This window comes from Cololabis saira, chromosome 14, assembly GCF_033807715.1.
Source record: "Cololabis saira isolate AMF1-May2022 chromosome 14, fColSai1.1, whole genome shotgun sequence".
In the NCBI taxonomy this organism is placed as follows: domain Eukaryota; kingdom Metazoa; phylum Chordata; class Actinopteri; order Beloniformes; family Belonidae; genus Cololabis; species Cololabis saira.
Window position 1 is genome coordinate 43,206,836 of NC_084600.1, and position 20,497 is coordinate 43,227,332.

The 20,497-nt window shown below is 40.4% G+C and overlaps 1 protein-coding gene across 1 annotated transcript in view; it reads left to right on the forward strand.

The window, feature by feature from the left end:
• Window positions 1-16,106: 16,106 nt before the first annotated feature.
• map3k7cl (map3k7 C-terminal like) overlaps window positions 16,107-20,497 on the forward strand; it is a 40,131-nt gene continuing 35,740 nt past the window's right edge. The window contains exon 1 of the mRNA XM_061739311.1: window positions 16,107-16,482. Within this exon, the coding sequence (XP_061595295.1) occupies window positions 16,255-16,482 (228 nt within the window). The 5' untranslated portion in view covers window positions 16,107-16,254. The remainder of the gene's footprint in view (window positions 16,483-20,497) is intronic.

The following is a 20,497-nucleotide window of genomic DNA, read 5'->3' on the forward strand; positions in this document are numbered from 1 at the left end:
GGCCGTAGTTGGGCTGTCATAGGGCCGTCATCGGGCCGTCATCGGGCCGTAGTTGGGCCGTCATTGGGCCGTAGTTGGGCCGTCATTGGGCCGTCATCGGGCCGTCGTTGGGCCGTCATCGGGCCGTCGTTGGGCCGTCTTGGGCCGTCTTGGGCATTGTTGGGCCGTCATTGGGCCGTCATCGGGCCGTCGTTGGGCCGTCATCGGGCCGTAGTTGGGCCGTCATTGGGCGGTCATCGGGCCGTCATTGGGCCGTCATTGGGCCGTCATCGGGCCGTCATTGGGCCGTCATTGGGCCATCATTGGGCCGTCATCGGGCCGTCGTTGGGCCGTCTTGGGCCGTCTTGGGCATCGTTGGGCCGTCATTGGGCCGTCATCGGGCCGTCATTGGGCCGTCATTGGGCCGTCATTGGGCCGTCATCGGGCCGTCATCGGGCCGTCGTTGGGCCATCGTTGGGCCGTCATTGGGCCGTCATTGGGCCGTCATTGGGCCGTCATCAGGCCGGTGTTGGGCCATCGTTGGGCCAATGTTGGTCTGTCCTTGGGCTGCCATCGGGCCGTCATCAGACCGGTGTTGGGCCGTCGCTGGGCTGTCGTTGGGCCATCATTTGTCCGTCGTCTGACCGCCGTTGGGCCGTCGTTGGGCCATCGTTGGGCCGTCGTTTGTCCGTCGTCTGACCGTCGTTGGGCCGCCGTTGGCAGCGCAGAGGGTGGGAGACCAACTGTGTACCCTTTTGATTATTATTAAAGCACAAAGATAATTATTATACTCCTAAAACAATATGCATTTTATGGATGTTAGGTGTCAGATACTTCTGTCATTGCTCTTGAACAAGGTACCTCAGATTTGGAGTCGGTCCCTGGGCTGCATTAGCTCCACTGCTCTTAATAGTTAGGGTCAAATGCAGAGGACGGATTTTCCCACTGGGATCAATCAAGTGTAACTTCATACTCATGGTACTTTTAAATCTATTGGGAATTCATCTTGGGCCGTCGTTTGGCCGCTATCGGGCCGTCATCAGGCTGTCGTTGGGCCGTCATTGGGCATCGTTGGGCCATCATCAGGCCGGTGTTGGGCCGTTGTTGGCCCGCCGTTTGTCCATCGTTGGGCCGTCATTGGGCCGTCTGTGGGCCGGCGTTGGGCCGTCATTGGGAATCGTTGGGGCGTCATCGGGCCGTCATCAGGCCGGTGTTGGGCCATCGTTGGGCCGTTGTTGGTGGTGCCGGCGTTTGTCCGTCGTCTGGCCGCCGTTTGGCCGTCGTTGGGCATCGTTGGGGCGTCATTGGGCCATCATCGGGCCGGCGTTTGTCCGTCGTCTGGCTGCCATTGGGCCGTCGTTGGGCCATCATCAGGCCGGTGTTGGGCCGTCGTTGGGCCGTTGTTGGGCCGGCGTTTGTCCGTCGTTGGGCCGTCGTCGGGCCGTCATTGGACCATCATTGGCCGTCGTTGGGCCATCCTTGGGCCGGCGTTGGGCCGTCGTTGGGGCGTCATCAGGCCGGTGTTGGGCCGTCGTTGGCCCGCCGTTTGTCCGTCGTTGGGCCGTCATTGGACCATCATTGGCCGTCGTTGGGCCGTCCTTGGGCATTGTTGGGCTGTCGTCTGTCCGTCGTCTGGCCGTCGTCGGGCCGTCATTGGACCATCATTGGCCGTCGTTGGGCCGTCCTTGGGCCGTCCTTGGGCATCGTTGGGCCGTCATCAGGCCGGTGTTGGGAATCGTTGGGGCGTCATCGGGCTGTCGCTGGGCTGTCGTTGGGCCGTTGTTGGGCCGGCGTTTGTCCGTCGTCTGGCCGCTGTTGGGCCATCATCGGGCCGTCATCGGTCCGCCTCCGGCTTGAAAAAGCGGCTCGGATCGGTTTGCTGAGCCGACCGGAGCCTGAAGAGAGAGATAACGACTTCTGAGGAAAGACAGAAAAGACAGGAAACTCACCTGCTGTTTTATTCTCCTCCAGCAGCGACATCAGAGAGACACACACACACACACACACACACACACACACACACACACACACACACACACACACACACACACACACACACACACACACACACACACACACACACACACACACGGATGTTTGTTTGTTTTCAAAGACAGAGAGAAGGTCAGCGGGTCCAGAGGATGAAACTGTTCAAACAGGGTTCAACCGGTTTCCCAGAGACCTCATTTATTCTGAGAGAAATCAAATCATAATCTGTTCAAGAGGGCTGCAAATATAAATAAATATGTATTGACCTCCACGAGGACACACTTATGACATGTTACATATCAGAACCTGATCATGAAGTCGGGAGCGTTTTATTGCTGGAGATGGTGAGATACTACAGAAGAGTATTAGGGCCATGCAGGAGAAAAAATATTTTATTTACTTTATTCTCGACTTTTCGACTTTTTTCTCGAAGTGCACAATAAAAAAATCTTCCCCTCTCAAATATTTTTTCTCCTTCATGGCCCTAATACTCTTCCGTACGCTCTGGGTAAAACCCTTGATTAAAAGAAAAAATAACAGAATTGACTAAGGCTAAACTTAATTCATTCTGATATTTAAACTTTCAGTATTCTTCCCTCACGGATCAGACTCAACATCTCGGCTCGGGGACGATGGATGAAAACGTCATCAGACTTGGAGTCATTACGGTTCTGGCAGCAGGAATGGAGAGAGTTTCCATGGCAACCATCACTCACTGTCACAGGATCCGGGCTCCCGAGGACGTCGTGGAGGACAGGAACTCTGAAGTTTATCTGTTCATTTAAAAGGATCCCCATAAGCTGACGCCAAAATGAAAGCTAGTCTTCCTGGGGTCCAGAAAATAAAATACAAAATCAAACATACAATCTCAATTCACAAAGTACATTTAAAAAGATAAAAATAAAATTACAAATAAGGAAAACATCATACAAACATCATACAAATCATATATAATTCGATGTATTGATCTCACTCAATCAGATACGCTATATGATGTTAAGGTGAAGACAACCAACATGCAACTGATCTATAAAGTTCTTTCATCTGTAATAGAGTCAGACTTAAGGGGAACCAACCTGATCTCACAAAAATCCGTGAAATGCCCACGACCTCTCACCACCCGTCCCGTAAAATACGGAATTGTCCTTTATTTGAGAAAAAAATGTTGCGTCCCGTATTGAACTAATACGGGACGCGATTTGTACCGTATTTTCATTAACTTTTACACCACATTCTAGTTGAATTATTGAAATAAATTAACTTTTACACCATATTCTAGTTGAATTATTGAAATAAGTTAACTTTTACACCATATTCTAGTTGAATGATTGAAATAAATTAACTTTTACACCATATTCTAGTTGAATTATTGAAATAAGTTAACTTTTACACCATATTCTAGTTGAATGATTGAAATAAATTAACTTTTACACCATATTCTAGTTGAATTATTGAAATAAATTCACTTTTACACCATATTCTTCACCTGTAGCTATATTATACATCTGGGCTGATGTGGACATACGTAGCAGAAACTAACTCAAAATATTGACTTTTTTCACAAAAAAATGAATAGGCAGAAAAAATGTAACAGTTATACAATTGAAGGGCTATTATTGTAACCCCTCTACGTTTTTGCACTTTGGACCAACGTAGGCAGGTTTTATGTGAGACTGGGTTGGTTTTAAAAGTTCAGCTTCATTTCTCCGACAGACGCTTGACAATCACATGTTCACGTGACAAATGTTGGTGAGAAACTCAGGAGGAGATAGAATAAATACTGTTCATTACCACAATCCATCATCAATACTATCAGCACAAACCCCCACTCGCCTCAGGCAGCGACGTTCTCCACAGAAAGAGCAATAAATGATTTAAACGCCTGATTGATTACCAGTGGGAGGGTTTTGTGAGAGTGTGTTGGTCTGTGGACGAACGGAGAGAATCAGACCAGCTTTCCTTAATCTCCTCATGTAATGACTTCGCTCTTCTTTTTTTGGTTTTGGGATTAATTCCGGGGTCGGGCTCGGTCCCATGTCGTGCTTTTGCTGACCTTTAATCTCTTTAGCCCATAATTCTTAATCAAAAAACCAAAGGCAGCATTATTTCTTTCTTTCTCATTATCTAATCCAGGCTGAGCGAGGGCAAAACTCTGCTCTCCTGCTCCTCGTCCTTGCTGTTTATGTAAATATAAATATATATATATATATATATATATATATATATATATATATATATATATATATATATATATATATATATATATATATATATATATATATATATATATATATATATATATATATATATTTATATATATATATATATATATATATATATATATATATATATATATATATACGGTTCCATATAAAGGGACGTGGCAGCATCTGTTGGAAGGTCAGATATTATTTATAACAAATCTTATACGGATAAAATTTTATTTTTCTCTCTCTCTTTTTAGCACCCTTGTACGGAAGAATATCAGGGCCAGGCAGGAGAAAAATAAAAAAAATATTTTAGAGGAGGAAGATTTTTTTTTCATTGTGCACTTAGAGAAAAATGTCGAAATGTTGAGAAAAAAGTTGAAATATCGGAACAAAGTTGAAGTACAATTTCGAGAAAAAAGTCTAAATGTATTTCAACTTTATCCCTTTATAGGGCGTGTAACCATATACGGTAATTTCCGTGGACATGAAAAACTACTTTCCCCACACTTTCAGTGAGGTGTTGAAGTCATGTGAGTTAATCCTGCCAATCAGCACAGATCATGCTTTGTCACAGTGTCATCATGGCATCTGACCAATCAGCAGTGCCCTGGAGGAGCGGGAACTTCATTGATTTTCAAGAAGGGGAAAATTCACATTTTTGCTCCTACCTTCTTCCACACAAATGTTCATAAAGCTGAAACTAACCATGCTAAGTTGATGACACTCACACAGTATGTGTTTGAATGATGGTGCTAACTGATGAGATAAGTGTTGTTTGTGCAGAATTAGTGAAATCAATGAAATAGTTAGCATGAATAATGGTGACCCCATATATGATCATACGCCCCTCTGTGGTAAAACTAGTGCAAGTGACTAAGGAACCTTTTATAGACATATGCCAGATACTCTAGTAACCCATACTTTGTGCATTTTTTTACAAATACACCCCCTTATGGTCAAACTAGTTCAAGTGACAGTGTCCTTTTGTAGACATGTGCCCGCTGCATCTAGTAAGTCATACTTCGGGTGTTTTCGTTTTACCAATAGCGCATTATAAGGTAAGATAATATAGGATGTTGTATTGGATGTTGCCACAGATTTGTATAGCATAATATCAGTACCAGCATTAATTCTAATGCTATTCTTCACTTCTTGTTCTGTGGCATGGTCAATGGCATGGTCAGCCTGCCTGCTGCTGGTGGAGAGAGAGGGTCAGGAGCTGATTGGACTGATTGGACGAAATATATGGATGTAGAAAAAGAGAAGCCCTATAAGTCAAGTTGTACCATTTATGGAGAAAAGTTCTAATATCTCTATGAAGAGACAGTAAAATGTTGAGAAGTTTTAAAAGATAAAGTATCATAAATATTATGTTGTATGTGTTTTTTGTATTTTTATACATATCCAATGTACGGGTACAATTTCACCCACAATGGGCAAGTAACCATACATGGTAACTTCAGTGTTAGATACAATGTTACTCGCAATGGGCAAAGGAACCATATATGGTAACTTCTTTGAACTTGATTTGCATCAAGAATTAAAAAAAAATGAAAAAGAGAAAAATGGAAAAATACTCTGGTAGTAGCCCCCAATAACACTCTAGGTTTGAAATTGTACATTTCCAAGTATTTCAATGAGTGCCCTATAAAGGGTTATTGATCTCAAAATTTTGAATTTATTCACGAAATTTCGACTTTATTGTTGAAATTGTATTTCAAACATTAATCTCGACATTTCAACTTTTTTCTCGAAGTGCACAATAAAAAAAAATCTCCTGCATGGCCCTAATACTAATACTTTTCTTTGAATCAAAAAAGAATACGACTATCTGTGTTTGTCGACAGCTATTTTGTGTTATTTTATAACTTTGTTGTAGTTTTGTTTTTGTTTTTTTGTTGTTTTTTTTCTAATTATGTTTATTGGAAAGTGTTTTGTTTTTTTAAATTGCGTAATTTGTAATTTTTTTTATTTGTTTTTATTTTTACATTAATTGAAATTTGATTTATTAGGCTTAAGTCTTCTTTCTGTTCCCTTTCATTCAAGGAAAGAGATTTGTTGTAATTATATTGAACTGTTTTGTTTTTCTTTTAATGTTTTAATGAAAGAAAGAAAGAAAGAAAGAAAGAAAGAAAGAAAGAAAGAAAGAAAGAAAGAAAGAAAGAAAGAAAGAAAGAAAGAAAGAAAGAAAGAAAGAAAGAAAGAAAGAAAGAAAGAAAGAAAGAAAGAAAGAAAGAAAGAAAGAAAGAGACCAAAATGTCTAAACTGAGAGAGAAAGTGTTCAGAGTTTGTTGCATCCTGAAAACGTCCTGATTGGAAACATTTCAGCTCGTTTGATAAAAGGTCAGCACGGCCGAGGAAAAGTCAGCGCGACTAAATGTAAATGGAATAATTCCAGCAGCTTCTGATAAAACCTTCAGACCTGCCAGTTCAGGTTTGAAGCATCGCTGCAGTAACGGCGTTCAGACGAGTGTCATCCATCACCATGACGACGGCAGGTCGGTGTCAACATCCGTCGATGAAGACAAACGAGGAGGAGGAGGATTCTGGGGCGACCAGGGCAGCTTCTATCTTCCTCTCTCTCCCTCCGTCTCTCCATCCATCCCTCCCTCCCTCCATCCGAGGCCCTGGCTGGGAATAATCCAGAGGGAATGCTGCCCTCTGCTGGCGATCCGGTGAACTGGTTCCATGGAGAAGAAGTTATGGCGATTTTCCACTAGAACCTACTCAGCCTGACTCCACTCGCCCTCTTTTCTTTTCAACACCCAGATCAGAAGTAGGAGGTTGGAGTGAAGCTGCTGTGACGTATTTGATTGTGTATCTAAACGAAGAAGACAACAACACTAAAGATGTAGAACCTGGAGGAGATGATAGATGTGCTGCTGGAGCTTTTTTGTTAGTTTGTCTCTGCTCCTGAAAGGTGCGTTGGTATCTGAGCAGCTATGAAGAGACAGAGCTCCTGGTAGATCTGGTTGTTCCTTATCTCCGTCTACATCCCTTTTTTAATTCTCTCCTCAGCACCAGGTTTATGAACATCTGCACCTCAGAGTTGGATCAGAGTTGAATATACTTCCAGAAAATCTTATTTCAACTAGTGGCAGAGCTGAAGCTTCAAGAGGAGACTAAGAAAGGAAGTTCAAAAGAAACTGGTTGTTTTAGATTGTGTCTATTGGTTTTAGCTTATTGATTTAATTGAGTTAGGTGTTATATAAATAAACATATTTTCTTGTTCTGCATTTAATTTCAATTCTTAGTATTTTATTTTGCTGAAGTTTTGTGACGTTTCCGGTTATTTTCACTATTTTTAAATTTTCTTCTATTGAAATACATTTCTTTGTTTTTGTTTTTGTATTTGCCTCATTTAGTATGAACTTATTTATATTTAGTTGTACTTGGATTTATCTTTAATCTATCTGTTTTTGGTTGTAATTTGTTATTTGTTTTTTTTGTTTTGTTTTTTGGGTTTTGCATTTGGGTTTTTTTCATTTAGGAAAATTCATTTTCTTTTTTCATTGTTTTCTGCTTATTATTATCTTTAGTTTTTATTAGTTTTTGTTTTTTTGTCTTGTTTTTCTTTTTAGTTGTTGTTCTTTGTACTTGTATCTACTTTGTTTTATTCTGTTTAACTAACATTTTATATTGTACTGTAAAAGTTTTATAGAAATGTATATTTGTACTGTTGGACCCCAGGAAGAATAGTGGCTGCTGAGGCAGCAACTAATGGGGATCTGAAATAAATAAATAAATAAATAAATAAATAAATAATAAGTAAATAAATAAATAAATAAATAAATAAATAAATAAATAAATAAATAAATAAATAAATAAATAAATAAAAATCACCAATATTCGTTGCTGCTGGAATAAAATTAACAAGAATCTCCGTCAGAGTCTCTTTCTCTGATGTCACATCCTGACTCAGACGTCTGACTCCAACCCCCCGACCAATCGGTGGCCTGTAGTGTGATGATGTCACAGCCCGACTCAGCCGCTTAGAACCTTAGCAGAGTTACAGAAAAGTATCTACTCTACACACCTCCACCTGCCTCCACCCCTAGTGGAGAAGCACAAAACCGAGGCGAGTCGAGTCGGACTGAATAGGTGCTAGTGGAAAAGCGCCTAAGAGCCTAAATCAGAGCAGAATTGAGCCGTCAGAACCTTCTTCTACCGTCCAGTTTCTTTTTATCGAAAAGTCTCATCAGTTACAGTGAAAAGAAAAAGAACGAGTCCAGTTTCTGATAAATATATTCTTCTTCGTTCAGTCTTCCATCTGATGTGAGACTCGTTGATAAACTGCTGAAAATACTTTATCTTCATCAATTGATAGAAAATTATTGGATGTAGGGTGTAAAGATGTTTTTATTTTTATGTTCTGAAGAGGGTGCACTTTTTACTAAGGAAAGATGGAAAGCACCGTGTTCAGAGAGTGTTCAGTGTGTGTTCAGTGTGTGTGCAGTGTGTTCAGAGTTTGATACAGTTTATGTATTTTGTTTGTATTTTAATGAAGAATTTCAGAAATGTTGTACCATAATGTACCAATTTTATTTGAGAGGACCACAATTGAACAGAATCAATAATTCAAATATAAAATGCACGTAACATTTCCGTACAGTTGGAAATAAGCGGCAGACGAACGACCAAGTCTTACTCTTTCATTCATTTATTCAGCTCATCTATTTCTATTCTTTCTATTCTCAAACACATCCAGAAGGAAAAGTTGTTTCATTTATTAAAAAGAATAAATAAATCAATCATAACATTCTTCTGTGGTGAAAGTGCAGACACCGACCTGCTTTATAGCGTTTTAAAGACTTTTACACAACATTAGCAGCAGTTCTGGTTCCAGCTCCTCCAGTGTGTCCCGTCTCCTGGAGACCGTGTTTGTCTGTAAATAATCCAGACGTCAGCAGGAGGATCTTCCCGTCACGAGCACCACGTGTTCCACTTCTCCCTCCGTCTCAGGCGTTCCTCCACACTTCTATTATTAACATCATTCCAGCACGCACGGTTTTCAACTTCAAACTGTCCATAAAGTGTGATTAGTTAGTTAATTAATGTTCTACACCAGATTAATCATGTACAGGTTCAGGGGGGTCTGCTGGAGCCGGCCCAAGCCTCCATGGGGCCCTTAGGGGCCCTCTATTACTGCCAATAATACTGATTATTGATCCTTCACACGCCCACTATAAACTTATTTCATGCACTGCAAAAACTCAAAATCTTAACGAGAATATTTGTCTTATTTCTAGTTAAAATGTCTAATTTTTAGTCAAAATAAATCTTATTACACTTAAAACAAGACTCATCACTGGAAAAAACAACAATTCTCACCTGTTTCAAGTAGATCTTCACTTAAAATAAGTAGAAAAATCTGCCAGTGGAACAAGATTTTTTTGCTTGTAATTAGAAGATAAATCTTATTTCAAGTGAAAATTTACTTGAAACAGGTGAAAATTGTCAAATAACAAGTTATTTTTATGGTAATGACTCTTGTTTTAAGTGTAATGAGATTTTTTGACTAAAAATTAGACATTTTAACTAGAAATAAGACAAATATTCCTGGTAAGATTTAGAGTTTTTGCAGTGTGTTCTTCCCTGTCATTACAAATACACTTGTAAAACTAGATGTAAGAACTTCTTGTTGTAGTTAGATTGTAATCCGCAGTAATTAAGACCATGGAGGCAGAAAACAGATTAACAAACTTGCAGAAAAAATTTTCAATTCATATTTAGCAAAGTCAGCAGAATATAGATCAAACCATGTACTGTAAACACGTTATCTACTTTATTTTGGTTTTAAATAAACTGCAACAGAAATGTGCAACAACAATTTGAAGTCTACTCTAGTCTGTTAACATAATATTGTTTATGTAATAATATGAATAATTGTGTTTTGGTACAATAACATACAATAACATATCTTTTTAACTCTTGGGGGCCCCCTAGTGGTCACGGGGCCCTAAGCAGCCGCGTAGTTCGCTTTTGCTTTGGGCCGGTTCTGCAGGGAGACATAACCGTACATGCTCACACCTACAGGCCGTTTACAACCATCAATCAGCCGATCATGTCTTCAGACTGAGGGAGGAAACCCACGCAGGCGCCGCCAGAACATGAGAAGTCCAATCAGAACCTCCTGCTGGGCCTGGATCTGGATTCTACCTCCATTATCAGCCTCATAGGGCAGTGGATCAGTAAACAGAAGGTACACCCTCTTTTTAAGCTCGGGATTTACATACTAGAGCAGGACAATATTAATAATTATAATAATAATAATTAAAGCTGCAAGCAGCGATGAACGGGCCCTCGCGCGTGCAATTCTCACCAATAAAGGTCAAGGACTCAAAACTAAGTCTGATGACACCACCCACGAGTCTTTATGTCAAACCATTCAAAAGTTATAGCAGAAAGTAGGAACTATCAAATATGGACCAATCAGATGAAGGGGGGCGCGCTTTTTGGCGTCTATCGTCGCCACAGTAACGCTTTTGACTGAGAAAAGTAATGCGTGTCGTCGCAGGATGGAGACGCACATTTTGATGTAAAACACACCTGGGTGCACGTTACGGTTCGGTTGAAGAAGCGGCCAAAGGAATGGCATAAATTGCCCCAAAATGACACGATTAATTCAAAATGGCCGACTTCCTGTTGGGTTTGGGCCATGGCGCCAAGAGACTTTTCTTTAAGTTGCAACATGATACAGGTGTGTACCGATTTTCGTGCATGTACGTCAAACCGTATTGTGGGGCTTGAGGCACAAAGTTTTCTAGGGGGCGCTGTTGAGCCGTTAGGACACGCCCATTAATGTAAACCATTAAATATCACATTTATCACCAGGACTAGCTCAATGTTTCGAGAGGAGGTAGTAAAACGTTTTTACTTTTAAGTTTAAAGGTATTGTGACATCATTTTTAACATGCTTTTAACACTATTAAAAGTCTTGGCCAACATCCCTCAAATGTGTCTAAAAGAGTGTAACAAGAAAAACTTCACTCTAGTTCTCTTTTCCTGGCTTTTTATTACAGTGTTTTTTTGCGCCGTGAAAAATGCTTCCTTTCCCCCCTTTCCTGTCAATCATTGCTCCGCTCCTCCTCCCAACCTCCTCCTCCTCCAGCCATACGCTCACAGCGGCGTCGGAGCCGGGAGCGACAGGCGAAGCATGCACGGAAAAGCAGGAGGGCGAACCACAGCAAACAATCATAAAAATAAAGGCATGCAAGCAGCAGTGTCCCCTTATCTTAAGTCCAGTCAGTGGCCGCGGGTCTTCTTAGCAGTTTTCCTCCGGAGATTAGAACAGAAGAGGCTCTAAACACTAAACAGCTCCGTGTTAAGCCTGATTTATGGTTCCGCGTTAAATCGACGCAGAGCCTACGCCGTAGGGTTCAGCGTATGGAGCGCATCGCCTCGTAACCCTACGCCTAGGCTCTACGTCGGTGTAACGCGGAACCATAAATCAGCCTTTATGGTGCGCTGGAGAGGAGAGGAGGCAGGGAGCTGGGTGGAGGAGGCGGTGATTTAGCGGATCGTTACGTAACGATCCGCCACCAAACCAGGTGCGCCGTTTTTGCACAGTTATGCGGAAAATCCCAGAAAGCACACAATACACTGAATGTTAAAAGTTCCTTGTTTTTTGGGTGTAATTGATGTCAAGACACCCAACAAAACACAAAAAATCAAGAAAAATGTGTTTTTCATGTCACAATCCCTTTAACAGCACACTGGTTGGATCAAAGCTTCGTGGCACACAGTACAATTCTAAACACAACCTTTATCTTATTTCTAAAGATAAAGGAAGCTCTGAAAACCTTAACAAACCATGGTTTACTATAGAACTTAGGAAATCCGCTTTAAAGAAAAACAAGCTTCATAAAAAGGTATTTACAAAGTCCTAGTCCTTTAAATAAATAAATGATCTATGGAATATATTGAAAGAATTACTCAACAAGAAAAAAAATCATCTGTTCCAGACCAGTCTACATTTCAGGATGGTGCATAAGATAACAGAGCATACACAAATTGCTAATAAATTCAATGATTTCTTTATAAATGTGGGTCCACGTCTTGCAAAACATATTGAAAATGTTCATGGTTCTCATTCTAACTATAAATGAAGTTTATCCCTTTTTAAATAATTTTGAACCAATACAATAAAGCAATGGTCAATTCTCGCCAAATACAGTAAATTCTAATTGTCCCTGAACGCACCAGGAGAAATAATCGGCAGTTTCAGAATTCCGATGGTCCTTGAATGTATCTTCTCATCCTCTGCCTGCTCCGCCTGCTCTGTGACCGCTGCGGTTCTGTTAAACTGGCCAATGCAGGCAGATTTTGCGGCTGAAATCGGGACGTCCCTTCTCTCGGCTCTCGGCTGCGCGTGGCCGCGGCGCTGCGCGTGGCCGCGGCGCTGCGCGTGGCCGCGGCGCTGCGCGTGCCCGCGGCGCTGCGCGCTCCAGACCAGATCTCGGATGAAAGCGTGATAATAATAAATATAATAAAATAATTACAAAGCTGCTGTGAAATATGGTGTAATAGATGTACTGTAATTATTTTCTGTATAAAAATTGAATTTAAAAAGACGGGTTTGTCTCAAAATCAGTGTGGTTTTATTTAACTGGCCTCTCTGGTTTGAAGAGAGGAGAAAAGTCTGAGCGTGCATGTGGGCTTACAGACATGCGCCGACCAGACAATAACTACACAATAACTATTCAACCTGAATATTCCACCATAGATGTCTTCAGACTAAGTCTACAATCATGCACATAACACAAAATACTTACATTAGGTGAATTTTGTGTGAAAAAGCTGGAAGTGTTTCCCACCATGAGTGCATGTGCAAGTGACGTCCCCACTTTATGCGCGTAACAACGTTCCTCCCGCTCCTCCCCTTCCCCCTCGGCCTCCGCTCCCGCTGCGGGAGCTGGTCGGCACACAGACAGCATAAAAATTCATTAAAAATCCCGTGTCGGACATACATCAATGAAATCAACAAGATATTTTCACATCACAGTAAACAATATCTTTACGAAGTTTGAAGTTAATTGGACATGGCATGACAAAGTTAGGATTTATTTGAATATGAGTTCATATTTTGAAAAAAAGTGAGTGACAAACCTTCTCCAAAACCGATATGTACCAGTGTATGATTTTTAAGTCCTGTCGAAAGGTATCTGAATCTGAAATGTATTGTCCTAAGACAAAACCAGTGATTTTTAATGATTATTTTACCAGAAATCCAGAGTGACGTAGAATTGCAATTTCGTTCAAGTTATGACCACGATAAGCGACGCAGTCAATAAGGACCCTTACGACAATAACATGTATGGATTTCATTGTGATTGGATGAACGAAACAGTAATTAAAGCACATCATTTGATGAAAAAAGTATACCTGACCAAAAGGTGGCGCTATGGAGTTCATCCAAGATTGTCATATCCACTTGTTCAGAATGGAAGCCTGATTAAATGTAAAGATTTTGGGTCAAATTGGACAAAGTATGAGCAAGTTAAAACAACTTTTATGTTCATGGCGAGACACCAAAATTTGACTACCTCTAACGTCGACGCCCTTTGATAAAAAGTTACAGTTTTCACTGTCAGTCATCGTCAATGTCTTACCTATTAAATTGACCAGCTTTGAGATCAATAAACTGATCTCGCTTGGAGCACAGATGCATACTAGAAGACAGGACAATTCCTGGTGCCAACAGGTGGCGCTACAACCGATCCTGAATATTCCACCAGAGATGTCTTCAGGCTCAGCCTACAATCGTGCACATACGTTTTACGATGTGGTCTCGACCACATAAAATAATGTATTGCTGAGTTACAGCCAATTGGTGTATCATGGCGAACCTAAAAAATGACCTCAAACTTCGCCGGATAACTACGATCACGCCCTCTGGTACAAACTTAAAAGCTTCACAATTTAGCGTCGGCCATGTGTCTAGATTGTACAAACCAAGTTGTGAGCCAATCTGATAAAATCTCTAGGAGGAGTTTGTTAAAGTACGAGGCCTGGAAATGACCAGAATTCATGAAAAATTACATTTTCTGTTCAAAATGCCGGACTTCCTGTGTAACTTAGAGCATGGGTACAGGACACTTTTTTGTAGAGCTTTGTCAGATATAATAGACACATAAAGGTCATTGCTGTAAGTAAAACCATATTGTGGGGATCGTCAAAAAACATAAAATAGGTGGCGCTATGGAGCCCATTCTTGTTGACCCATGCCTGTCGCCCATAAATTATGTAATTTTCCGCGACTCCTAAAGCGTGTGCAAAATTTGGTGAGTTTTCGAGGATGTTAAGGCCTCCAAAATGGCAATTCATTTGGGGGTGATGGGGGTGTGGCAGGGTGGAGGATTGGGCATGGTCTGCAGGGAGCAGCACACAGGTGGAGCCTGGTTCGGCTGATTGGGCACACCTGTGCCCAATCAATATCTCCACCCTGCCTGGTTATTTAAGCAGCGGCTACACACCAGCCAGGGCTCTGGTGCTCGAGGGAAGACACAGATGCTACTGAGTGTGCTTGTACTCATCTGTGGATCTGGGTGAATAAAGATTGAGAATCACAATTTCTCCACTAAACCCTGTGTCCTCTGTCCTGTCGGTCGACCCCAGTGGCACGAGCGTGGTACAATATACTTTACCACAGATGACTGAAGTATCAAAAGAATGGATATCTTAGTTTGAGAATCGATTTTAGCCTCCTGAGACCCTGCATTCTCATATGAGGACATTACATTTCTGCTGTTCTGCGTCATGATACTTCATTTATACGAACATTGACCCATTGTCCTCATCCGGGACCCCCGCCTGCACCATCTAGTGGTCTCACGATGAAATTACACTCATTTGGGAAAAAACAAGATGGCTGGGATCTCAATGAAAGTCTTCTATGGAGCTCCCGACAGAAATATGGACAAGGTAAAAATCCTAACCTAATTTTATGATTGAAACTAGCATATTTATGCACAATAACGTCTGCAGCTTCACATGGCATGTGTTTTTGATATATTTGAGTAATATTAGCAAGCTACAACGTCTGTAAACATGAAGTACTCGTTTGATGACGTCAGGTCTATCTTCACTGCAAACACGTACATTCTTTCCAAGAACATTTGTCTTTATTTTTTGCCCAAATGTCCAATTTCTAGTCAAAATAAGTCTCATTACACAATTAAAATACTTGTTTTTAGATTTCCATTTGTTTAAAGCACATTTTCACTAGAAATAAGTAGAATAATCTGCCAGTGGAGCAAGTTTTTATTTCCTTGTAATAGGAAATAAACAATTGAAAATGATATATAAATATAAATGATATAGAGATATAACCTAATACCCATGTTTTTACTCTGTAGCACTTTATTTCATTCAAAATGCGGAGTATATTGCAAATAAAATGTATCATATTTGTATTATTAGAACCTGACCAGGATGTGCAAGGATGCAGGGCAGGACCAAGAAAGGGAAATAGAGAGAAAATAAACCCATTGTCCTCATGTGAGGCCATTGGATTTGACATAGTTCAACAGCACATAGAAAACAAAAATTTAATTTCAACAAAAATTAGGTCCTACTGATCCAAAATAGTAAGGAGACAAAAAAAATGCACATCAAACAAAAGCCCGGGTCTCAGGAGGTTAGAGGGTACAGATCTGGTATCGGAAGTATCGATATGTCAGTATTAATCCGCACATCACTAATGTTTACTTCTTCTCTATGTATCCTCAATCCTCAATCCTCAATCCAGTGTGTGTTTGATGGGGTTTCAGCATGTTTCTTCCAGGAGTGGAGGGTTCAACCCCCCCCCCCCCCTTCCATCCTGGTGGGAGCAGCTGCCTCGTTGCTCAGCTCTTGCTCAGCCTTCAGTCCCAGCGGGATTACGGCGCTCCAGACGCGCTGCAGCAATGCGGCCCTGCGCTGCTGTCATCCGAGCCCTTTAATTGGCCCCGGGCCGCCGCAGGGGGGCCGCCGCCGGGGGGGCCGCTGCAGGGGGGCCTCGGGTGCCTCCATTGGCCGCCTGCGTTGCGCCCCTGCGTTCCTCCTCGACGCGTGGCCGCTGCTGCCCGCGGATTACATGCACATCCCCGCGCAAACTCCGGCTGCTGGAGGTTTTGATCACGGCCAGAGGAGACAGAGAGAATACACAGTCATCAGGATAAAAGTGGCCCCCAGTCCGGATCTGAGGACCGTGGAGGTCGGAATCGGATTGTTGCAGCGGCTGCAGAGAGGAGATCTGCTGAAAGGACCAAGGACTTTTCTGCTCCAACCTGAACTTTCCTGTCTGGGATTCGAGCTTCTGCAGGTAAAAAATGACCCTCTCCGGCAGCTTTGTTAGTTAATTCATCTTTATTTTGGTCAATTATAAGCATGAAAATCAATAAGCAAGATAATAAACATTTACAGGTTTTTCTTTGGTCAACATGGTGATTATTTTGACCGAAAAGGTCTGGGCTTGAAGCATAAAGCTTATCTTGGCCACCTTTTAACATAATAGAATATGCAAAAAGAACAAATGAAGTATCACGAAGCTACACAAAATAATACTAGTAATAATAATAATAATAATAATAATGATAGCTCTGAAAACAGAAAGTGAAAAGATGCTAAAGGAACCAATTTAGGTTGTCATTTCATCTCATGCATGTGTATTGTGTCTATACATACATACATACTATATATACATACATACATATACATCTGAGAGGAGCTGGAAATGTGGAAATTTTTAAACGTAGACTAAAAACTCATCTCTTTGGTCTGGCTTTTATGTAGCATCACATTTTATAGTTTTAGTTTTATTCCGTTTAAAATTTTTTAAAGGTATCTGTTTTATTTATTTATCTATCTCTTATAATGTTTTTATTATTTTTATTGTTGTGGACTGATTTTTTTTTTTTTAGCCTTAATCCTTGAACCTTTATCTTTTTATAGATTTTATATATTTTATATTGTATGTCAGGGTGCATTGGTCTCCCAGTTTTTATCTTTTTGGTCTCCCAGTTTTTATTTGTTTATTATGCTTATTTTTCAATCAAAATGTCAAAGCACCTTGTATTTCATGTACCTGGACGAAAGGTGCTATATAAATAAAATTTGATTGATTGATTGATATACATCAAATCGTACATACTATACATGCAAATGTTCATACACACACACCTCCACGCATACATGTGTACATTCTTCTTTCTTTGCTTATTCTGCTTCTCTCCGGCAGCTCTGTTCACGTTCAAGTGCATGTGGGGGATAATTCAGCTGCTACATCAGTAAAGTTGAACCGCACACACAGCTCTGGTGTCATATTGTCACACATTTAACTAGGGGTTTCCAACCGTCCCTTGAAAAATGGAATTTATAAACTAAAGTCCCGTATTGAGCTGAAAAGGGTCGCACTTTGTCCCGTTTTACTGTGAGAGTCAAAAAATAGTCATAAAAGGCTAATGGAAAACGGCATTGAGCTGTTGAGTTTTCTAAACTTTCTGTTTGCATTCAGCATTCTGGGTAGAAAAGCCTCTAAAATTCACTATTCTGGGTAGAAAAGCCTCTAAAATTCAGCATTCTGGGTAGAAACGCCTCTAAAATTCAGCATTCTGGATAGAAAAGCCTCTAAAATTCACTATTCTGGGTAGAAAAGCCTCTAAAATTCAGCATTCTGGATAGAAAAGCCTCTAAAATTCACCATTCTGGATAGAAAAGCCTCTAAAATTAACTATTCTGGGTAGAAAAGCCTCTGAAATTCACCATTCTGGGTAGAAAACCCTCTAAAATTCACTATTCTGGGTAGAAAAGCCTCTAAAATTCACTATTCTGGGTAGAAAAGCCTCTAAAATTCAGCATTCTGGATAGAAAAGCCTCTAAAATTCACTATTCTGGGTAGAAAAGCCTCTAAAATTCACTATTCTGGGTAGAAAAGCCTCTAAAATTCACTATTCTGGGTAGAAAAGCCTCTAAAATTCAGCATTCTGGATAGAAAAGCCTCTAAAATTCACTATTCTGGGTAGAAAAGCCTCTAAAACTCAGCATTCTGGATAGAAAAGCCTCTAAAATTCACCATTCTGGATAGAAAAGCCTCTAAAATTCACTATTCTGGGTAGAAAAGCCTCTAAAATTCAGCATTCTGGATAGAAAAGCCTCTAAAATTCACCATTCTGGATAGAAAAGCCTCTAAAATTCACCATTCTGGATAGAAAAGCCTCTAAAATTCACTATTCTGGGTAGAAAAGCCTCTAAAATTCACTATTCTGGGTAGAAAAGCCTCTAAAATTCACTATTCTGGATAGAAAAGCCTCTAAAATTCACTATTCCGGGTAGAAAAGCCTCTAAAATTCACCATTCTGGATAGAAAAGCCTCTAAAATTCACTATTCCGGGTAGAAAAGCCTCTAAAATTCACTATTCTAGGTATAAAAGCCTCTAAAATTCATCATTCTGGGTAAAAAGCCTTTAAAATTCCCTGAAAATGACTTTTGTTATTGCACTAAAACTGTACACCATTACATAATGGATGTTCTGCTTTCTTTCTATTGTTTCATATCAATGTATACATTTTTAAGTGAAGCAGGACAAGGTTTCTGTTTAAGAAAGATACTTATTTTATTCAGTTAATTTTGGTATTTTGTATTAAAGTGAATTTTGCTGGATAATAATTTGTTTTCCATGTGTTAATGGCATTCAAAAATATGCATATATTTCAATTCAGATTCGAGTCAAATAGTTAAAAAATCGTTTCACTCACAAAAAAAGGGGTCAAAAAAATTCACCATGACAGAAAGAGTGAAGGCAAACGACGAGGTGTCCCTTAGTTATTTTACAGGGAGTTGGCAACCCTACATTTAAGCCTTAATTGGCCATTTATTCAAGTTCTGCTTTGTTTCTATTCTAAGACCCCGTTTACACGTAGCAAAAACTGTGGTTTTTTCATCTGTTTTGGCCGTTCGTTTACACGAAAACGAAGCTCAAAGTCTCCAAAAACCATCATTTCTGAAAACTCCGGCCAAAGTGGAGATTTGCAAAAACTCCGTCTTCACGTTTGCTTGTAAACGGAGAGAAACGGACATTTAGGCTTCAGAACGTCACATTATGAGACAGAAACGTCACCAGCGTCATGAGTGACACCTGTGGTTACAATTAGTTTGTAACCGTCAATATTTTCTTGTATTTTACCTGTTTTATATTCTAACGTCACACTTAAAAGTAACTCCACTTCTCTGTCACTCCAAACCAAAGACTCTCGTTCATCTTGGAAGTAACTGGAAGTTACTCGTGTCATTTGTTGATGTTTTTTTCCAGGATTCTGATTGGTTAGCACGGGGCTCTTTAGCGCCGCCCTAGTGGCTCCTGGAGCTTTTTCAAAAATGTTTGAAAATGGAAATAAATGGGGGAGGGAAATGTATTTTTAGTTTTAATATGGTTTCTGTATGAGGACAAACATGACAAACATTCTTAACATTTTCCAATGCTGTAAAAATGTGTAGAATAAATATTAAATTTCAACATTTCTGTTAACGAAGATTTGCGTCAGAGCCTGCGACACACGTTTCTACCAGCAGGGCGGCGCCAGGCCGGAGGCTGCTGGAAACAAACCGGCCAAAGTGAAAAATAACTGAGGAGAAAAGAGGATTCAACGTTTCTTGGAGCGAATCATTTGCATTCATTGCCTGAATGTTTGCTCTGTAGCGAGAAGTTGTCTGATAACAAAAAGAGTCATGTAGAAAGACATTTGCATGCTACATTTGCAGCCGAGTAGCCAGTTATAACTAATATAATAAAAGCAACACATGCTGTAAGTATCTATAAGGCTTATACAAGACTTTTAATGTTTTGCGGCTCCAGACATATTTGTTTTTTGTGTTTTTGGTCCAATATGGCTCTTTCAACATTTTTGGTTGCCGACCCCTGGTTTAGCATGACTTTATCTTCTCGTTACACTGCCCCCTGTAGGTTTGGCTGCTCATAGCACCTTAACAGCTATTGATGAGGGTTCCTGTAAATGATGGTATTTTTCCAAACGTAGAGGGGGAAATATCCGTTTTTGAGTCGAAATTTTGAGAAAAAAGTCAATAAAAAAGTCAAAATTTTGAGAAAAAGGTTGAGAAAAAAGTCAAAATGTCGAGAAAAAAGTCAAAGTTTTGAGAAAAAAGTCAAATTTTTGAGAAAAAAGATGAAAAGTCGAGAAAAAAGGGGGGGTAGGTGGCCGAGAAAAAGACAAAATGAAAAGAAAGAAAGAAAGTTGAAATTTTGGGAAAAAAGTCAAAATTTTGTGAAAAAAGTCGAAATTTTGTGAAAAAAGACGAAATTTTGTGAAGAAAAGACCAAAGT